The following is a 17,414-nucleotide window of genomic DNA, read 5'->3' on the forward strand; positions in this document are numbered from 1 at the left end:
TTCAGTTTTTACTAACGTGTTGTGCTGCTTTATGTCAGTCAATATCACATTGAAGATCACCATGGCTCCAGTGCAGCAGAAAAATAAAAAGGAGGGCTTTAAATTAAAACTTTGTGTCTTAAAATATGCAGAGAAAAACTCGGGAGAAGCAGCTGCTAGATGATTCTCTGTCGACCAGAATAGAGTGAGGGACTGGCGAAAAAATCAAACTGAGCTTCAGCGTCTGTCCGAGGATGACAGCAACAGGGAGGAAGAAAGAAGGCTAGCGAGGAGCTTGAGATAAACATGCGGGAATGAGTTATCAGCAGACGGGCACGCCACGAGAAAGTGTCCCGCAAAATGATCAGGGCGATGGATAAACAAATGTACGCCACCTTGAGTGACAGCAGAGTTGAGAAGTTTGCCGCGAATGCTGGTTGGCTGAATCGTTTCCTCCGCCAAAACATCTTCACTTGCAGAAGACAACTATTGCCCAGAAGGATGCCAGAGAATTCACCGAGATGCTGGCGAAGTTTGTGACATTTTCATCCCGGATTTTTGAGAGGAAAGAATTAAACGGCTGCTCCAAATTGCGCCTGGTCCCAAATAAACGCCCCGGCTATTATTTGGTATTTTACGGTAATAAAAATGCTGGTTACACATCAGAATAATTTACCTTGATCATTTAATGTCCCATTCAAGCTGATGCCCTCTGATTGTGAGTTGTTGTCAGCTGGCTGTTTCGGTTCAAAACAGTCGGCTGTCTGCGTTAGATCCGGGCTCATAGACTCTGCACATTCCGACTATCTTTGTTGGTCTTCCTTCGGCTTTATCCTCTGCTCTCGCTGAAGAGATGCCTCTGATTTGGGCTTAGTTTTTTGGTAACCCAGGTTGACAGTCGGAGCCCAGTCTACCCACTCAGCTTCACCCAAAGCGCTAGGGCAGCCTAAATAGTCCATATTAGACTACCGGTAACTTAATAATCATTACTAAGAAAATGAGCATTTAACGACAACCTAATGCCACAATAACCGAGTTAGCTAGCTAACATAACTTACCTCCGACGAAGTGGTCACTGTAGACACGGGCATCAGCACACTGCTCCTCCAGACCGCAAATGTAGGTTTAAAATCCACTTTTTACGGCGTTGTTCTGTTAGCTTTTTTTTAAATTAATTAATTAATTAATTTATTTTTTTTACATTTTTCTCCTTTGTGAACGACAATCTTTGGTACTATATAAAACCTGTTTCCCTTTTCTCGATTAGAGCGATTGGAGCAGCCATAAACAACACAGCCATTGCTGTGAAAAACCTGAACCATTGCAGCGAACAGAGGTGGCGCCACTCTCTCTCTTAAGGCACTCTAATTCATACGTCGCTCCACACGGTCCCTCAACCAATACTGTCGTAGCAATACAGCAGCACAAACAGAGAACTTCAGTTCCGCCTCGGAAACATGATAAAATATTTTCGTGTGGTCATCCCGCCAAAGACACGACAGACACGGGAGGAGAGAGGGGTGCCCAGCTGCCACCAGAGCTTCTGTTGCAGGTAATCCCTATTCAACCCCCCCCCCAATAATCTATGTTTGTATTTTGTATACATGTAGTTTATAAAAAAGCAAGAGAAGTTTTGTAAGTTCATCGTCAGTCTCTGGCTGGCAGTCATTGTTTAAGCTAATGGCTGAACCATATCATTGGCAATTAAAGGAACATTTGGCATTTTACCTGAAAAAAACAACACACCATCAGCATCAAAATCAGGGTGAATGGTGTGTTTGTCTCAGCCACTCCGCCCCTATGTCTTTTTTATGAATTCAGGGTTTTCCCTGCCATTATACAGCTTAGGCGCGGCGCCCAAGCATTTTTGCCTCCCGCCTAAGCAGGGTTCTCCCCAGACGCCGCTATACCGCTAGGTCAGCGCCGCTATACTCCGCGCGTGACGGTGACGAGCGTCCGTCCGTCCGTCCCCCGGTTGACGGCTAGGAGCTCCCGGCTGACGGCGATGAGCGTCCGTCCGTCCCCTGGCTGACGGAGTTGATGACCGTCTGTCCGTCCGTCCATGTCTCCCCCCCCACCAGACTGACGTTGACGAGCGTTCGCCCCCCCCCCCCCGGGACAGACGGTGCGCCGCAACACTAAAAATTTCTGGGGAGAACCCTGCAATTCATAGCTGCAAAAAAACAAAACAAAACCCCGGAGTGAGATTTTGCCACGCATGCAGCCACACAAGTTGGTTGCTCAGATATCAGAGAATTGGAATTCATTTGATGTTGTACCCATGTTGTACCCTGCATTCTGGTGGTTTTTGGGGAGGACCAAAGCCATTGATATGGGCAGTCTACTAGAGATGGACAATATTGGTTACATTCTGTGAAGCAGACATAGCTGAAGGTTGGTCAACCCCCAGGAAATTTTGGATTAAGTAGATGTGATTTCCTGCATTCTAGTGGAGTTTTTGGGTGGTCTGATAAAGATGTGCAATACCTGAACTTATTCTGATTCATGTTCGGCATCATGACTTGTAGGGACTTCATGACTTAAGCTGAACATTCAACCAGAAAACCATTGTTGTGCCTAAATGACTGCCTATGTACCACAATATAGCATTATTCATAGACCAGTGTTTAAGATTTGACCTAGGTAGGTTGATTAATATTTTGATTAGAATGGTATTAAACTAATTCTTAACTGAAACCTAACCTATGTTGTGAATAATTGTATTCTTAAGAGCACTTAGGCCTAATGATTTATGTTCAGCCAAAAACAACACAAGATTAGTTGGGGGGCATTCTTCATTCAAAGCCTCCCACCACATGGTCCATCAGAAACAAATAAAATACAGTACTCTGATACAGTACAACTTAAGCAATAAAACAGATGAATACGTTACAAAAATAACTAAAAATAGGTCAACAGTATCAGATCAGAAGCTAAAATCCTTGTCTATGATCTGTGGGCATGGTTATACTGGCTTGTGGCCTTCTTGGAGGCCTTGATGATATCTGAAGGGGGCTCCCATTTGAACTAGGGCTCCAGATTGGCCATCTTTATGGTCGTTATGGATGACAGTGTGCCATCCAATGCTAGGCTGTTTCTTGTCTTGGTTTTGTTCAGTCCCACAACTGAAAACGCCCTCTCAGTGTCTGCATTTGAATGGGGAAACACCAGGACCAGCTTGGCGATGGCTTGCTAACCCTAACCCTAACCCGGCTCAAATTCTTTCGCTCCTGTCACCTATGGAAAATGCACCGAGAACACAATGGAAAAACATACCTTGTTTTTTGATTAATATTGTAAGTATACTGTAGGTTGATCCATTAACAAAGTTCAGATAAAAACATGCATCATTTGCAACATGCATGACACAGTATATGCATGCAACAATTTTAAAGCAACAGATGTAGCCATCCACACCTGCCAAAAGGAAAGAAAAAAAAAAAAATGTTTACCTTATGTAGGGGTGGGAATCTCGCACCTCACGATTCGATTCGATTCCAATTCAGAGGTCAGCGATTCGATTCTAAACCGATTATCGAATCATCTTGTTTTTTTTAATGTACATTACCATGCGTGATTTTAAATTCTATGTGTATATATACAGTTGTGGTCAAAAGTTTACATACACTTGTAAAGGACATAATGTCATGGCTGTCTTGAGTTTCCAATGATTTCTACAACTCTTATTTTTTTGTGATAGAGTGATTGGAGCACATACTTGTTTGTCACAAAAAACATTCATGAAGTTTGGTTCTTTTATGAATTTATTATGGGTCTACTGAAAATGTGACCAAATCTGCTGGGTCAAAAGTATACATACAGCAACATACATTATCAATTTTGGTGATGTAGAAAAGTTACAATCAAATCAAATTAGCTTCATGGCATGGCCTCTTAACTTCATGTGAGTGATTATGATTGACGACACCTGTTGACTTCTCTGAGCCCATTTAAATAGGGCTCATGTGATGCAGTCATTAGGCTCGGTTACAAACGCTACAATGGGAAAGTCAAAGGAACTCAGCACAGATCTGAAAAAAACGAATCATTGACTTGAACAAGTCAGGAAAGTCACTTGGAGCCATTTCAAAGCAGCTTAAGGTCCCAAGAGCAACTGTGCAGACAATTGTTCGTAAGTATAAAGTGCATGGCACAGTTATGTCACTGCCACGATCAGGAAGAAAACGCAAGCTATTACCTGCTGCAGAGAGAAAATTGGTCAGGATGATCAAGAGTCAACCGAGAACCACCAAAAAGCAGGTCTGCAATGAATTGGAAGCTGCTGGAACACAGGTGTCAGTGTCCACAGTCAAGCGTGTTTTGCATCGCCATGGACTGAGAGGCTACCATGCAAGAAGGAAGCCCTTGCTCCAGAAGCGACACCTTAAGGCTCGTCTAAAGTTTGCTGCTGATCACATGGACAAAGATAAGACCTAGCAGGTAATAGCTTGCGTTTTCTTCCTGATCGTGGCAGTGACATAACTGTGCCATGCACTTTATACTTACGAACAATTGTCTGCACAGTTGCTCTTGGGACCTTAAGCTGCTTTGAAATGGCTCCAAGTGACTTTCCTGACTTGTTCAAGTCAATGATTCGTTTTTTCAGATCTGTGCTGAGTTCCTTTGACTTTCCCATTGTAGCGTTTGTAACCGAGCCTAATGACTGCATCACATGAGCCCTATTTAAATGGGCTCAGAGAAGTCAACAGGTGTCGTCAATCATAATCACTCACATGAAGTTAAGAGGCCATGCCATGAAGCTAATTTGATTTGATTGTAACTTTTCTACATCACCAAAATTGATAATGTATGTTGCTGTATGTATACTTTTGACCCAGCAGATTTGGTCACATTTTCAGTAGACCCATAATAAATTAATAAAAGAACCAAACTTCATGAATGTTTTTTGTGACAAACAAGTATGTGCTCCAATCACTCTATCATAAAAAAATAAGAGTTGTAGAAATTATTGGAAACTCAAGACAGCCATGACATTATGTCCTTTACAAGTGTATGTAAACTTTTGACCACAACTGTATATATATTAGGGCTGTCAACCGATTAATTTTTTTTAATCGCGATTAATCGCATTTTGTCCATAGTTAACTCGCGATTAATCGCAAATTAATGGCAATTTTTTTTTATAAATTTCTTTCTGTTCTAAATGTAGCTTAATGTATTTTGTTCATGTTCTTCATACTTTTAACAACATAAGAAAGGGCAAATATGCTTGCTTTATGAAAATGTTTATTCAACACTTCAAATCAGGGGCGGTGGGCTCTCTACATCTGCCGTGTGTTTGGCTTGCAAATGATATTTGAGACTCGACGTACTTCAGTGGTAACTCCTTTCATGTCGACAGTACATGCAGATAACTTTTGTCCTATTGACCGAACCATCTGGCAGTGTTTTGAAAGTGAATTTGCTGTTCGTAAGTCCTTTCTCCATTTCCTTTCACTTTCGCTTTTCAGTCTCACTGTGTTTTTCCCGAACGCCAACCCTGCTTCTTCTTCTTCTGATTCCCTTTCTTATTCTTCTGCCACCCTCTGGATCAAGACTACAGGTGCCACTGATGGCCGTAAATCAAACAATGAGCATTTCTTTTTTTTTTTTTTAATACCGAGCATTAATAGCGCTTTAAAAAAATTAATGGCGTTAAAAGGATGTTGCGTTAACGCGCGATTAACGCGGTGCTGCCAGCCCACCCACACGGCCCACCTCCAGAGTCGACAGACCGGATCCACGGCACGTCCAAAACTAGGGTAAATAATGTCCGCCACGCTTTTTCGTGAACAGTGCCGTCACATTTGCATTGTGTCTGGTGCAGGAAGAAATGGTAAAAACGCAAGCAGCAAGTTTGGTTGTTAGGGAGCAGGGAAAGTTGTGTGAGGGACGCCGATAGTGATACAGACAGCAACAGAGATGGCGAGTTTTGAGAGTTGAGAGATTTGTGACATATAGCCTAGCGTGTTTGGAATGTATAGTTAGTATGTTATATAGTGTTTAGTGTAGTGTGTTTAGTGTGTAGTGCAGTCGTTTTTTTGTGTTGTGAGTCAAAACAATGAGGAGACTGCTGCATGTGAAGCAGGCAGTGCAGCTCTTCATTGAGCTGAGGAGCCTGAGGCATTGCCTGCATTTAAATGTGAATAGTTTTTTTAATTGACAAAGTTATATATAACTTTGTAAATTTCAAAAACTTATGTACAAATTTAGCAAACAACAAGTTATATTTGCATTATAACTAATGCAATTGGGCAGCTGTAGCTCAGTGGGTAGAGCTGAGGACTAGTGACTGGAAGGTCGCTGGTTCGAATCCCTGGCTCCCCGGGACGGGACTGGGCTACATGCTGAAGTATCCTTGAGCAAGATACTGAACCCCAAATTGCTCCTGATGTGCAGTTGGCACCTTCATGGCAGCCACTGCCATCAGTAAGGGCCCTGCGATGAGCTGGCGACTCATCCAGGGTACTTGGATGGCCTTCGCCCATAGAGTCACTGGATTTGGCCCCAGCAACCCCCGCTCCACCTTGAAAAAGGTGGTATAAAGCGGTAACATCACCCGTGACCCGCATGGAGAAAGCGGAAGAAAACGAAACGAAATTAAACGAAACTAATGCAATTGGTTCATTAAACATATTTGTGGTTTTCACTGTAAAAAATCGAACTGAATCCTACTCTGATTTTATGTTTTTGGTGATTTTAGGTCCATAGTGTTAATAATAATACTCTGATTTTATGTTATTTTATGATTTTAGGTCCCTAGTTTTACTATAATATATCAAAATGAAAAAATAACTGTACAGTCACTAGAGGTGGGTGCAATTCATCGATGTGGCGATGCATCGCGTGCGTCACGTGACGATTTGGCATCGATTAATTAAAGTCAATGCTTTGCCGCAAGACCGGAACAAAAAATACGTAACCGGAACCTTAGAGCGTGCGCCGCCCGGACTGTTTAGTGAGTGGGACCGCAACAAACGGAGCAGTAACGTAGTTTCGCTTAGTGGTGCGCACCATGGAGCCGCGCTATAAACTCCCTCACCAATGAGCAGTCCTTCCAGAAAAACACAGAGTTTTTTTGTGATTGTTGCGGGCAAAAATCCTTGATTATGCGGCACGTTTTCTTAAAAAATGCGATGGAATATGCGGGATATTTATGCAATTTTATGCAATGAAATTGCGGGAACTTGGAAAAAATTGCGGGAACTTGAAAAAAGTGATTCCCCCAACACCCTGTTCTCACTAGGCTACTACCTTAATGTAAAGAGTAATTTCTTACTACTTCCTATGATAAGCAGCATACTACATCACCGAAAGTGCTGGGAATATTTAAGTTCTTGTTTTATTTCAGACCTTAAAAAATACATGGCTCAAACTTACAAAACATTGATGAGTCAAACAAGTTCTGTAGCTTTACAAAAGGAATATGCTACAACTTCTGTAAAAATGAATAAAGAAAATATAAAAAAATGTGTGTTTCCTGTTTTACAGAGGTAGCTATACAAAACAGACATCTTCTGTTAAAATTAGTGCTTCCAATGCACAAAGTGCAATCTCTTACTGTACCATACATTTACATACTACTACTTACAACTGTAAGGTTTTCGAAACTAGTATAATTTTTTTGTTGGCAAAACTGATTTGCGGGCTTCATCATGGCTTCATCGCGTGGTTTGCAGCTTTTTGATGATGTTCAAGTCGCATAATTACGTCACTTCATAACGTTCCCATGGCAAAATGGTTGCTCTTGTGTGAAGCAAACACAACATTTTTCAACTTTCTGCTGAGATATATGTGACTTATTTGCAACGAAAATGCGGGGATTATGAAATCATGCAAGCCCCGAATATTTTGCGTGGAAATCGGCAATTTATGTGGCGAAAGTGCGGCGAATTTGAAAAAATGCGGCCCTCGCATAAATATGCGGACTTTGGCTGATTATGCATTGAATTATGCGATCGCATAATTGCATTTTTCTGGAGGGACTGAATGAGTGTGAGTGCCACTCTGCTCTACTGTGTTTGTGTTGTGTTCACAAAAATACATCATACAAACAGCAGCTTTTGCAGCCTTGTCAGTCTGATGGCGAGTTATCACCTTTCTGTCATCACTAACATACTGTTGATAATCAAAGAAGCTCTGAGGCTTTACATTTGTTCTGTTATAATACAAGATTTCAGCATTGAGCTACAATCAGGCTACACTCATGATTTTGTACAGTCAAACTAACCAAACACTTCTTATTGATCTTCATTATAAAGTTTCAGGGCGTTCCTGTAACCATGGTAACTCACGGTGCCAGAGGGGAGGGAGAGACGCTGAATGAAGCCGTTTACACAGATACACTGCAGACAAAGTCCAGACTATAGTTGTTATTTCACACATGTAGCACGCAACAGGAGACTCTCCGTGTCAGACGAGTTCTCACGTGTTGACTAAACTCAAAAGCTAATTGATAACGTGGCAGCGCGACGAGTCCTTGCTAACTAAGCAGCTAAACTTTAGCGCCGCTCCGTGTGGGTCACTACACTGTCATTGGTCAGGCGCGCACACGCTGTTAACGATACCATTGGCTGTAGAGTGTGACAACCTGTCAATAAAAATCAGCCAACAGTTGTCTCCTCCTATCTACACTGATCTCATAAGTCGCCCCTGTGAAGATTGAATGACGGAAATCCGTCGTAGCGACGGAGAACTTTAATCCATGCATACTTTACGTCCTCGCTCATGCTGCCGGGCGTATGACGTTGCACGCACGACAGAATGTGATGTACGTAACTAGGAGCGTTTGTTTTATCTGTCTGTGTGGAGAGATGAGAAAGAGTGAGAAAAACCTGTAGTTCAGTGCCCGCGACTTAAAGCAACTGCGTGACAATTGAATGTATACTCGAATATTCACGATATAGTCATTTTCTACATCCCACAGAGAACAAGCCGCGATACATCGAGTATATTCAATATATCTCCCAGCCCTATCTGCATTAGAGAACATGGTGTGTGATGAGGCTGTAAATCTTATTTTTTTAGCACGTGTCAAGTAACGTGCCCTGTTTCACAAATTACAAAATGGGAATATGACTTGGCTACCGCTCGAAAAAAAATTTCCGTCAAAAGATTTTTTTTGCTTTAATGCATGAGTTCAGTTGAATTATGCACTTTTGTTCAGAATAATGCAATTTGTTCCCTTGGAATATGGCAGCTTTTTTGTTAAGTTATCCTATCCATATTCCAGGCATTTTTCGTCAAATGATGGTACTGGAGGCAGGAGAACGACAGCTGTGCTCAGAGACACAGAGCTGCGCCTCAGAGATGGGTAAAGATAGAGGTAGGTTGAAAACAAGCAAAGTTTCCCTTTAACATAAAAACATCCCAAAAACACAGACATCTAGCCACTCATTCAATACCGACATTCAACATTGACAACATCACAAAAAGCACAAAACACATTCAGCTATTCACATCCAACATCTACAACACGATCTAAGGTTTTGTCACTTTACACAAATGTTTCTGGATATAACTTGTAACTTGTTTTGTTGTTGTTTGGTATTACTTTTTTAATTAAGGTTTTCAAAACAAATAAAAGAACAGGAAGATGGGAAGATGCCCACAGGGGGACAAAGCACACCTGTCTCTCCCTTAACAGGCATGAATCAGTGTTATTCAAAAGGTTTCAACACACATCGACAATCAGTTAATTAGTACACAATTATTATTAGCTTCATGTAGTTAAAGAATCAGTAGTACAAGTTTGCAAGTATTATTAGCTTCATGTAGTAAAAGTACACAAGTATTATTCATGTAATGCAACTAATTGTTGCAGCTCTAGTTCATTCATACAATTTCACGGAGAATGGGTGTTTGTAAATTTGTAAGACACACACATACTTTAAGTATCTTGTGGATTTTTTGTCTGAACTGGTATGGGATGTGGTGCAAAATGGCAAACAATTTCAGCCTCTGAATAGATCGCTTCACGTGTATCCTGCAGCTGGAGATTAGTCTGTTATTGTTCACTTCCTCCAGTGTGAACTGTCCATTGACAAGGAAAGACGGGATGTTCAGCAAAACACTGTTACATCTCTCTATAAAAGCAAGTAACCTCTGTCTGTCTGTGTGTGTGTGTGTGTGTGTGTGTGTGCATTCCTCAAATATCTCCGCGGATCAGGATCAGACTGACCTGAGAGTTTCAACATGGCTGCTGCGTGGTTCAAAGATGTGCTATTTCGCATTTGTTTGGACTGCAATGATACCGTTAATAAATTATTTCATAAATGCTTTACAAATTCCATGAGCATTGTCCACAGGAGCCACCACAGTCACGTACGCACCAGAGCCAATCACTGCAGAGCCCACTGCGACCCCCCATCTTAAGAAACAAGCAGGTTTATACCTGCAGCGGCGCGAGCACGACCGGGATTTTTCCGGCGGTTCGGTCCCATTCTGTTCTGTGCATCTAAACTGACTGTTGTGGATTAATGAGACTAAACGAGTCCGGACCGAGTCTGTTCTCGGGGGAGATCCGGAGATGCGCGGACAACAAAGTGGAATCGTAATCTGTGGATGTTCGTGTGTAGCTAGCTGCTAGCCGCTAGCCACTAGCCAACCTACACGGCCCTCCTCCCGAGGCGACCGGACCCACCGGCACGTTCAAATCCGGACTTAGGGTAAATAATGTCCGCCACACTTTTCGCGAACATTGCCCTCACGTTTGCTTTGCGTCTGGTGCAGGAAGAAACGGTAAAAACGGGCTTTTGTCACGAAAGTGTCCAAGCAGCAAGTTTGGTTGTTGAGGAACAGGAAGTTGTGGGAGGGACGTAGGCAGATGAATGACAGGACAGTCTGTGTATAGACAACGATATTGAGAGTTGAGAGATTTGTGACATTTAGCGTGTCTGGAGTGTATAGTTCGTGTGTTATGTAGTGTTTGGTGTAGTATGTTTAGTGTGTAGTGGAGTCGGTTTTTTGTTTAATGAGTCAAAACAATGAGAAGATGCTGAATGTGGAGCAGGCAGTGCAGCTCTTCATTCAGCTGGAAGGAGCTCAGGCAGACCTGAGCATTGCCTGCATTTAAATGTAAATAGTTACATATAACTTTGTACATTTTTTAAATGTATGCACATATTTAGCAAACAACAATTTATATTTGCATTATAAGTAAAAAAAAAAGCTTTTTTAAACATATTTGTGGTTTACAAAAATCTAACTTTTTCTACTCGGATTTTGTGTTTTTTTTGTGATTTTAGGTCCATTGTGTTAATACAGTATGTCAAAATAAAAAAATAACTGTACAGTCACACATGTGAGGTTGTGCTGAAAATAATGACACCAAGTAAATAGTTTTTAGGGTTAAATATAAGAGCAAAATCAAAAATAGTCAAAAACGGCCAATTATACCCTGGAATATCAGATTTCACAACAAACCTAAATATCCCTGACGTCCCACCTTCAAACACAGCCTCATTTGGCCATCCATGAAAAAGCTTGACGTTGTCGGATCCGACTGTTTTCATGCTTTGGAGTACTGGCACGAGACTAGCTGTTATTATGTCCGCTCAGGACGAATTAATCTCTGTTCGTTTGGTAATGCCTCGCTGCATATTTAGTATGCAGCTGTTTTTGTCTGAAATAGTGAAGTTTCGTTTTGATCGAAAGTAAAGAGAGTTGCGTGCGTAAACCTCTAGTCCAGCGTTTTTAACACTAGAGCCACTGGCTTATTGCATCTCGCACAAGGGCAGAATGTACACGCTAATGTGGAGCTGGCAGAACATCGAAGCGGTGTGTTCAATGCAACTTTTGTGCCGAATGGGTCAGACGAGAGGCAACAGAGTGGTCGGAGAGTGGTCCAAGGCAGTTGGACGTCTGGGCGGTGTGTGGGGGCCTTTAGAGACCGCAAACTCGGTGCAGTCAAGCACTACAGTTGGGAAAGGGCCGGAAGCAGTCTGGCAGCGATGTTTGGTTCTTGGCTGTGGAGGGGATGTTGTTTTCAAGCAGACCAACATACAAAATGTCATACAGCACACTAATGATGATGGTAAAGTTGTTTGTTACTGTGGCTGTGCTACATCTAAACCTTGTTGCAAGGTCTACGTGGCCGCAATTAAGTTTAACCCCATTAAGGTCAATCAGAATCCAATCAGAATGATATTGCAGCTCGAATTTGGAAAGAAGCGCCTCCAAAAACAGGACGGTGGCAGCATGAGGCAAATCAGAGAAATATTGGACTCTTGTCAGGATTGTTGGAAATTTGACTGAAGGAAAAAGTTTGCTTCTGTTTCTCCAGTTTTTTCAATTTCTTATTCTTTTCTCTCAGCATGTCATTCTCTATCTCAAGCACCACAAGACTTTTAGATGTACTAGGGGTCTGTGCAGTTACAATGTTAGCGGCGTGTAGTTGATCGATTTCTTCCTCCTCACCACTGGTAGGCGTTTTATTGTGCTTGTTTCTTGCATTTAGGGGTATGGCTTAAGTGGTTGGGGTATTGTAGAATCTTCCCCTTGTTCCATGCAAACTATGATGGCCCAGCAGCTTTGCTATTGGGGAAGTGCCAACTGCACACCCTAGGGTTGCAGTTTGGGGTGAAGTTTTCACACCTGAAAAAAGAAATTGATCCTCATGACTTAAGTTCTTTATTAGTCATATGCACAACAATTACAGTGAAGCAGCCATTGGCAATGAAAATCTAAAATCTGAGGCTCCCTCCAACAATGCTCAAATGATATACAGAAAAAAGAAAAACACAACTAAAAGTGAAAACAAAATTAAGAATCTACGACATGAAATAGTGCAGAAGTTAAACAACAGTAATACAAGTAAAAAAAAAATAGTAATAAAATAGAATATAGGCTTAATACTGTGGTAGCAGGTGTAGACAGGTTGTGCACTAATGTATATGCACTGGTAAGGACAGGATGTAAATAGGTAACATGATCTTGACGTTAGTATCAGCTGTGCTCTTCCTTGGTTAGAAGAAAAACCTGTAGCTACTCCGGCCTTTGCGGATACCCCTGATTAGCTAAACTGAACTTGGCAGCACAGATGCTGTCAAAGCTGATACCCCTGATATATGCTATGGGTTTTATGGGGTTTTTCTTGTTATGTAACATTAACGTAACCCAAATATTTATGTTTCAGTTGACAGACTAGTCAGTCAGACAAGGGCTAACGAAGATAGCTAGCTAAGTCGGCTAGCTAGAAAAAGGGCAGAAGATCGAAACACGCAGATGTGAAATTATAACAACAAACACCCAAACTTAACCCATAACCTAAGTTATATCAGGGGTGTCCGCAAAGAGCCAGTTTGGCTTTTGCGAGTGGGTGCTGACGTTAGCTAGGTAGTGAACACTGCTGTTGTTTTTCTTTATTTGTTTAAGAATTTAAATTTACCATATCAACTGCAGCCATTTCCTCTTCTCTTTGTTTTCGCAAGGAAAGCGGTAGAATGACAATTGAATACCAGTAGTTTTTTTTTAACTGAGATCTATTCAAACAACAGGGGGCACAGCACTGTTGCATGTTGAATGTGCGCCTCAGCCACCACAGTAGAGGCTTGGACCCATCTTGGACCCGGAAACAGTATTAGCGGAATGCCGATACGTCATGACTTAACAAGCGGATAGAGCATAGCGGTGCAGTGCATAGTGTTCAGTGGTGCTCATCAGCGCCACCTAACGTTGGGGAGTTTGAAAAGAAACAGATGACTCTCGGCCCAAGATCCGATCTTTTTTTTGAGTGAGAAATCGGATGTGTGGCGTGAGTGCATGTGAAAAAAAAGCGTGTGAGTTGGCAGCTATGTAAGTCCCGTACAGTTATTTCAGTCACTGTGTAAGCTAACGGCTGGAGAGCTCATGGTCCCGCCACAGAGCTAGACTGTTTACTCTGTTCAGCATTGGCATTTAAAGCAACAGTTATTTGGGACCAACAGGACCAGCCTCCATGCTAAATGAATAGGAAGAAAGCCATATCTTCACTTTCATTGGCCACTGGGCAATAATTACATACAGAATTACCAGTTAAATCTTGTTAAAAATGTGGCAAGTTTGCCCCTGCACAAACTTAAAATGCTCTTTGCACAAGCTATACTATACTTGCTTTACTATGGTTTCGCAACACTAAAGGCTGATTTATGGTTGAGCGTAGGCTCTACTCAGAGTCAACGGCAATAAAACACCCTTGCTCTATAACCTACGCAAGTAGTCCATGCCAAAGTAAGAGTTTAAACGTGTGTGCTTGCGTTGCTGGTGTGTCAGCGCTGCTGGTGTGTTTGCGTGGCTGGTGTGTCTGCTTGGCTGGCGTGTTTGAGCCTATTTGAACAACTTGGTTTTGCCTTGGGACATACAGCCTGTCCAAACTCTCTAACCAAGAATCAAAACCCCAGCAGCGAAGAGGGGCTTCAGTGGTGGAGGTAAAGTACAAACCTGCTGGAGGAGAAGCCAGAAAAAAAAAACATTTAACCCTGATCTTTTCATTCTTTCCACCATGTCCTTCCTCTTTACTACATATTTCCTGCACTTAACAAGCACATGGCCTACAGTTTCTGTTAGCTGACAATGATAACAGAAACCGGATGCTTCCCTATGATATAAAGTGTACTATTCAGATTACTGTGTCCTTTTCTAAATTTAGTCATTTGTTTCCTGCCCTACTTGTCACTACACCAACTCTGTTTTGAATGGAATATAAATGTCTTCCTCTTATCTCCCGATCCCAGCGCTGCTGCCACTTTTTATTGATTTTCCTTCGCAGAATGCCCTTCCCACACCTTGTTTGGCTGACCTGTCCACTCTTTCATTACCTATAGTTCCTATATGAGCAGGAACCCAGATGAATATGACCTCAGCGCTTGTCTCCTGATTCTTTTGTGTATTAACATGATTTCCTAAAGTAAATCCTGTTGATCACCTGGTATACCTGACCTGACTGAATCACTACAAACTAGGACCTTTTCAGATTTATTTTTTCCAACCCATTCTAGAGCCAAAAGTATTGAGTTCAGCTCAAAGGTATACACTTACATCATTTGATGACTGGGACCTAAAACTGCAGAACCATTTTTTTTGTTACTGGATCCTTTGATCCATCTGTGAAGACCTGCACATAAACATAATTCCTTAAATTCATAAAACTTTTTCTCCAGATCTGCACTTGTATTTCTTGCCTTGATTTGAATTACTTTCATATCTACCACTGAACAGACCATATTACAGTTGGACCAAACTCTTTTTCATGCACTCCAAGTCTCTTAGTGCTGCATTTCCAATCCGTCCAAAATTACATGTTTGTGTTCTATCCTTTTCACACCTGGCCTGTAACACTGTTTTATTGATTTATCAGATTTATCCATTAGTTTACAATGAGCTGTTTCCGACAGAGACACAAGGGCATCTCTCCTGCTTCAGCTTGAAGTGAACCCACCAGAGATGTTCACACTGCCCCCAAACACACTCTCCAGACTAGGAGAGCTGCTGATCCATATTCCACACTCCCAAAATCTAACCTGGATCTTATTAGAGCTACATATAGAAATATTTTAGTGATGCAGTTTCAGATCCCCATTCAACTCCCGCAAGACAGCTCATAATATTTATCACTTTTTTCACTTATCCACCATATATAATATGCTCTCTCCATGTTAATCTGAGGTCAAAATACATTCCCAAACTGAATACTTGGGTTACTTTTTAAAAAAAAAGTTTCCTTCCTGTAAGGAACCTAACTGACTATGTTCCATGTTTTTCCCTCCCTTCCCCATTGATCTTCCAATGTCCATCGGCACAAATATATCATTTATCATCATAGAAAACAATATGGGACTTTCAACACTCCCCTGAGAAGATCCTGTTTTAATGTGGATGGATCTTCGGCTAAGAAATTCCATAATCCAGTTGAATACTTTCCCTTTGACTCCCATATTATGACATTTGATCATCAGCCCCTCTCTCCATAACGTCAGCTTTTTTCCACATCAACAAACACTGCCTCCCACCACTGTGTCTTTTATTCAGTTGAGATTTCTAACTTCATACTCCAGACTCAACACTGGGTCCATAGCATCTGTCCTTTCCTAAATCCACTTTGGTATGTAGTCACCATACCTCCCATTGACCAAAGACTCCATCAATTTACATACATGGGACGTTAAGGCAATAGGCCTACACTTTACTGGTCTGCTAGCATCCTTCCAAGGTATCCTTATAAGCAGGGACGTGCACATGATTATAGAGGGGCAGGGGCTCAAAGTCAGAAAAGGGCAGTATGTTTGCGTGCAATTTTTTCGGGCCTTAATAGTACAATATGTAGATTGATTAATGTAAAAATTTCTAAGCTGTGTATCCTGTGTTAGGGTGAGTGATATGCAACCTCTTCTTCCCTCCTCAGATAAATTACTGGAGCTGTGTACTGTAACAAAGGTATCTCAGCCTTTTCTTGGTACTACAAACATATTTCCACAACTCAAAACAGGATAACTCCACTCCCTCTTGTCCCCATTTATCCTTTTACCAGCTTAAATGCTTTATTTCTTTACTTTTAGGAATGGTTTCTAATGCAGCTGATATTATAGCTTTTTTGATTTTATTGTCAGATGTTTCTATGTCTGTTTTATCATCAGTCTGAATCAAGTATCTGTTACTTTTGTTCTAAAATTTCTCCCAATCAGCACTCTCAAAATCAATTTCCCTCCCCTGTCTGACAATTCTTCTAAGACATGACCATTATTATATATTCTCTTACTCTCTCACAGCCCCCACACCATACAATGTTATTTCTATCCTGCCCCTCTATTTCCTCAAGTTTGTTTAACTCTATATACTCTATATACTATATATACTCTTTATACTCTATATTCAACTGAAGGAGTAAAACCATTAGTATTAACCCACACATGTTGATTCTTGACTTGACTGTACACTCAGCTCATCCTTCAACCCTACCATGTCCAGGTGGTGCACTGCTGCTTTAACAATAACCTGGATCAATAACGATAATATCGATGTCAGATGTTGCATGTATCAACCCTGCTATAAATGTCACCAGTTTCTTCTTCACTCTCCACTCATTTCTCTGCTGCAGCTCTCTGTTATACTCTCTATTATTGTTCTGTTTTTCCTGTCCAGTTCTCTTAACTGCCTCTGCATAAGAAACTTTCTTTTACATCTGTCTGCTGACCCTTCACCTCTTGACCCAACACTTCACATCCGCAAAAGACAAAACTATGATTAGCTCCACAGGTACTTTGGTCTCACACCTATTACATCTTCTTTTCTCTTTGCATACCTTAGCCACATTTCCAAATTCCTGGCAATTGAAACACCTCATAGGCTTTTGTATGTACTCTCTTACACTATATCTCATGAATCCATGGTACAGCTCCTTTGGAATAACATTAGACTCAAACTCAACCAAAATGGTTTCCGTCTCCATTTTTAAAATTTTC

The 17,414-nt window shown here is 41.4% G+C and overlaps 1 protein-coding gene across 4 annotated transcripts in view; it reads left to right on the forward strand.

Moving 5' to 3' along the window:
* The first annotated feature begins 1,408 nt into the window (after nucleotides 1-1,408).
* LOC115580980 (ankyrin repeat domain-containing protein 31-like) overlaps nucleotides 1,409-17,414 on the forward strand; it is a 99,593-nt gene continuing 83,587 nt past the window's right edge. For all 4 annotated transcript variants that reach the window (XR_003983969.1, XM_030415747.1, XM_030415748.1 and 1 more), the window contains exons 1-2: nucleotides 1,409-1,531; nucleotides 9,212-9,304. Coding sequence is in view for 3 of the 4 variants with exons in the window: in XM_030415747.1 (XP_030271607.1) it covers nucleotides 9,226-9,304 (79 nt within the window). In the remaining variant the exon portion in view is untranslated. The remainder of the gene's footprint in view (nucleotides 1,532-9,211; nucleotides 9,305-17,414) is intronic.

This window comes from Sparus aurata, chromosome 5 (genome assembly GCF_900880675.1).
Source record: "Sparus aurata chromosome 5, fSpaAur1.1, whole genome shotgun sequence".
In the NCBI taxonomy this organism is placed as follows: Eukaryota; Metazoa; Chordata; class Actinopteri; order Spariformes; family Sparidae; genus Sparus; species Sparus aurata.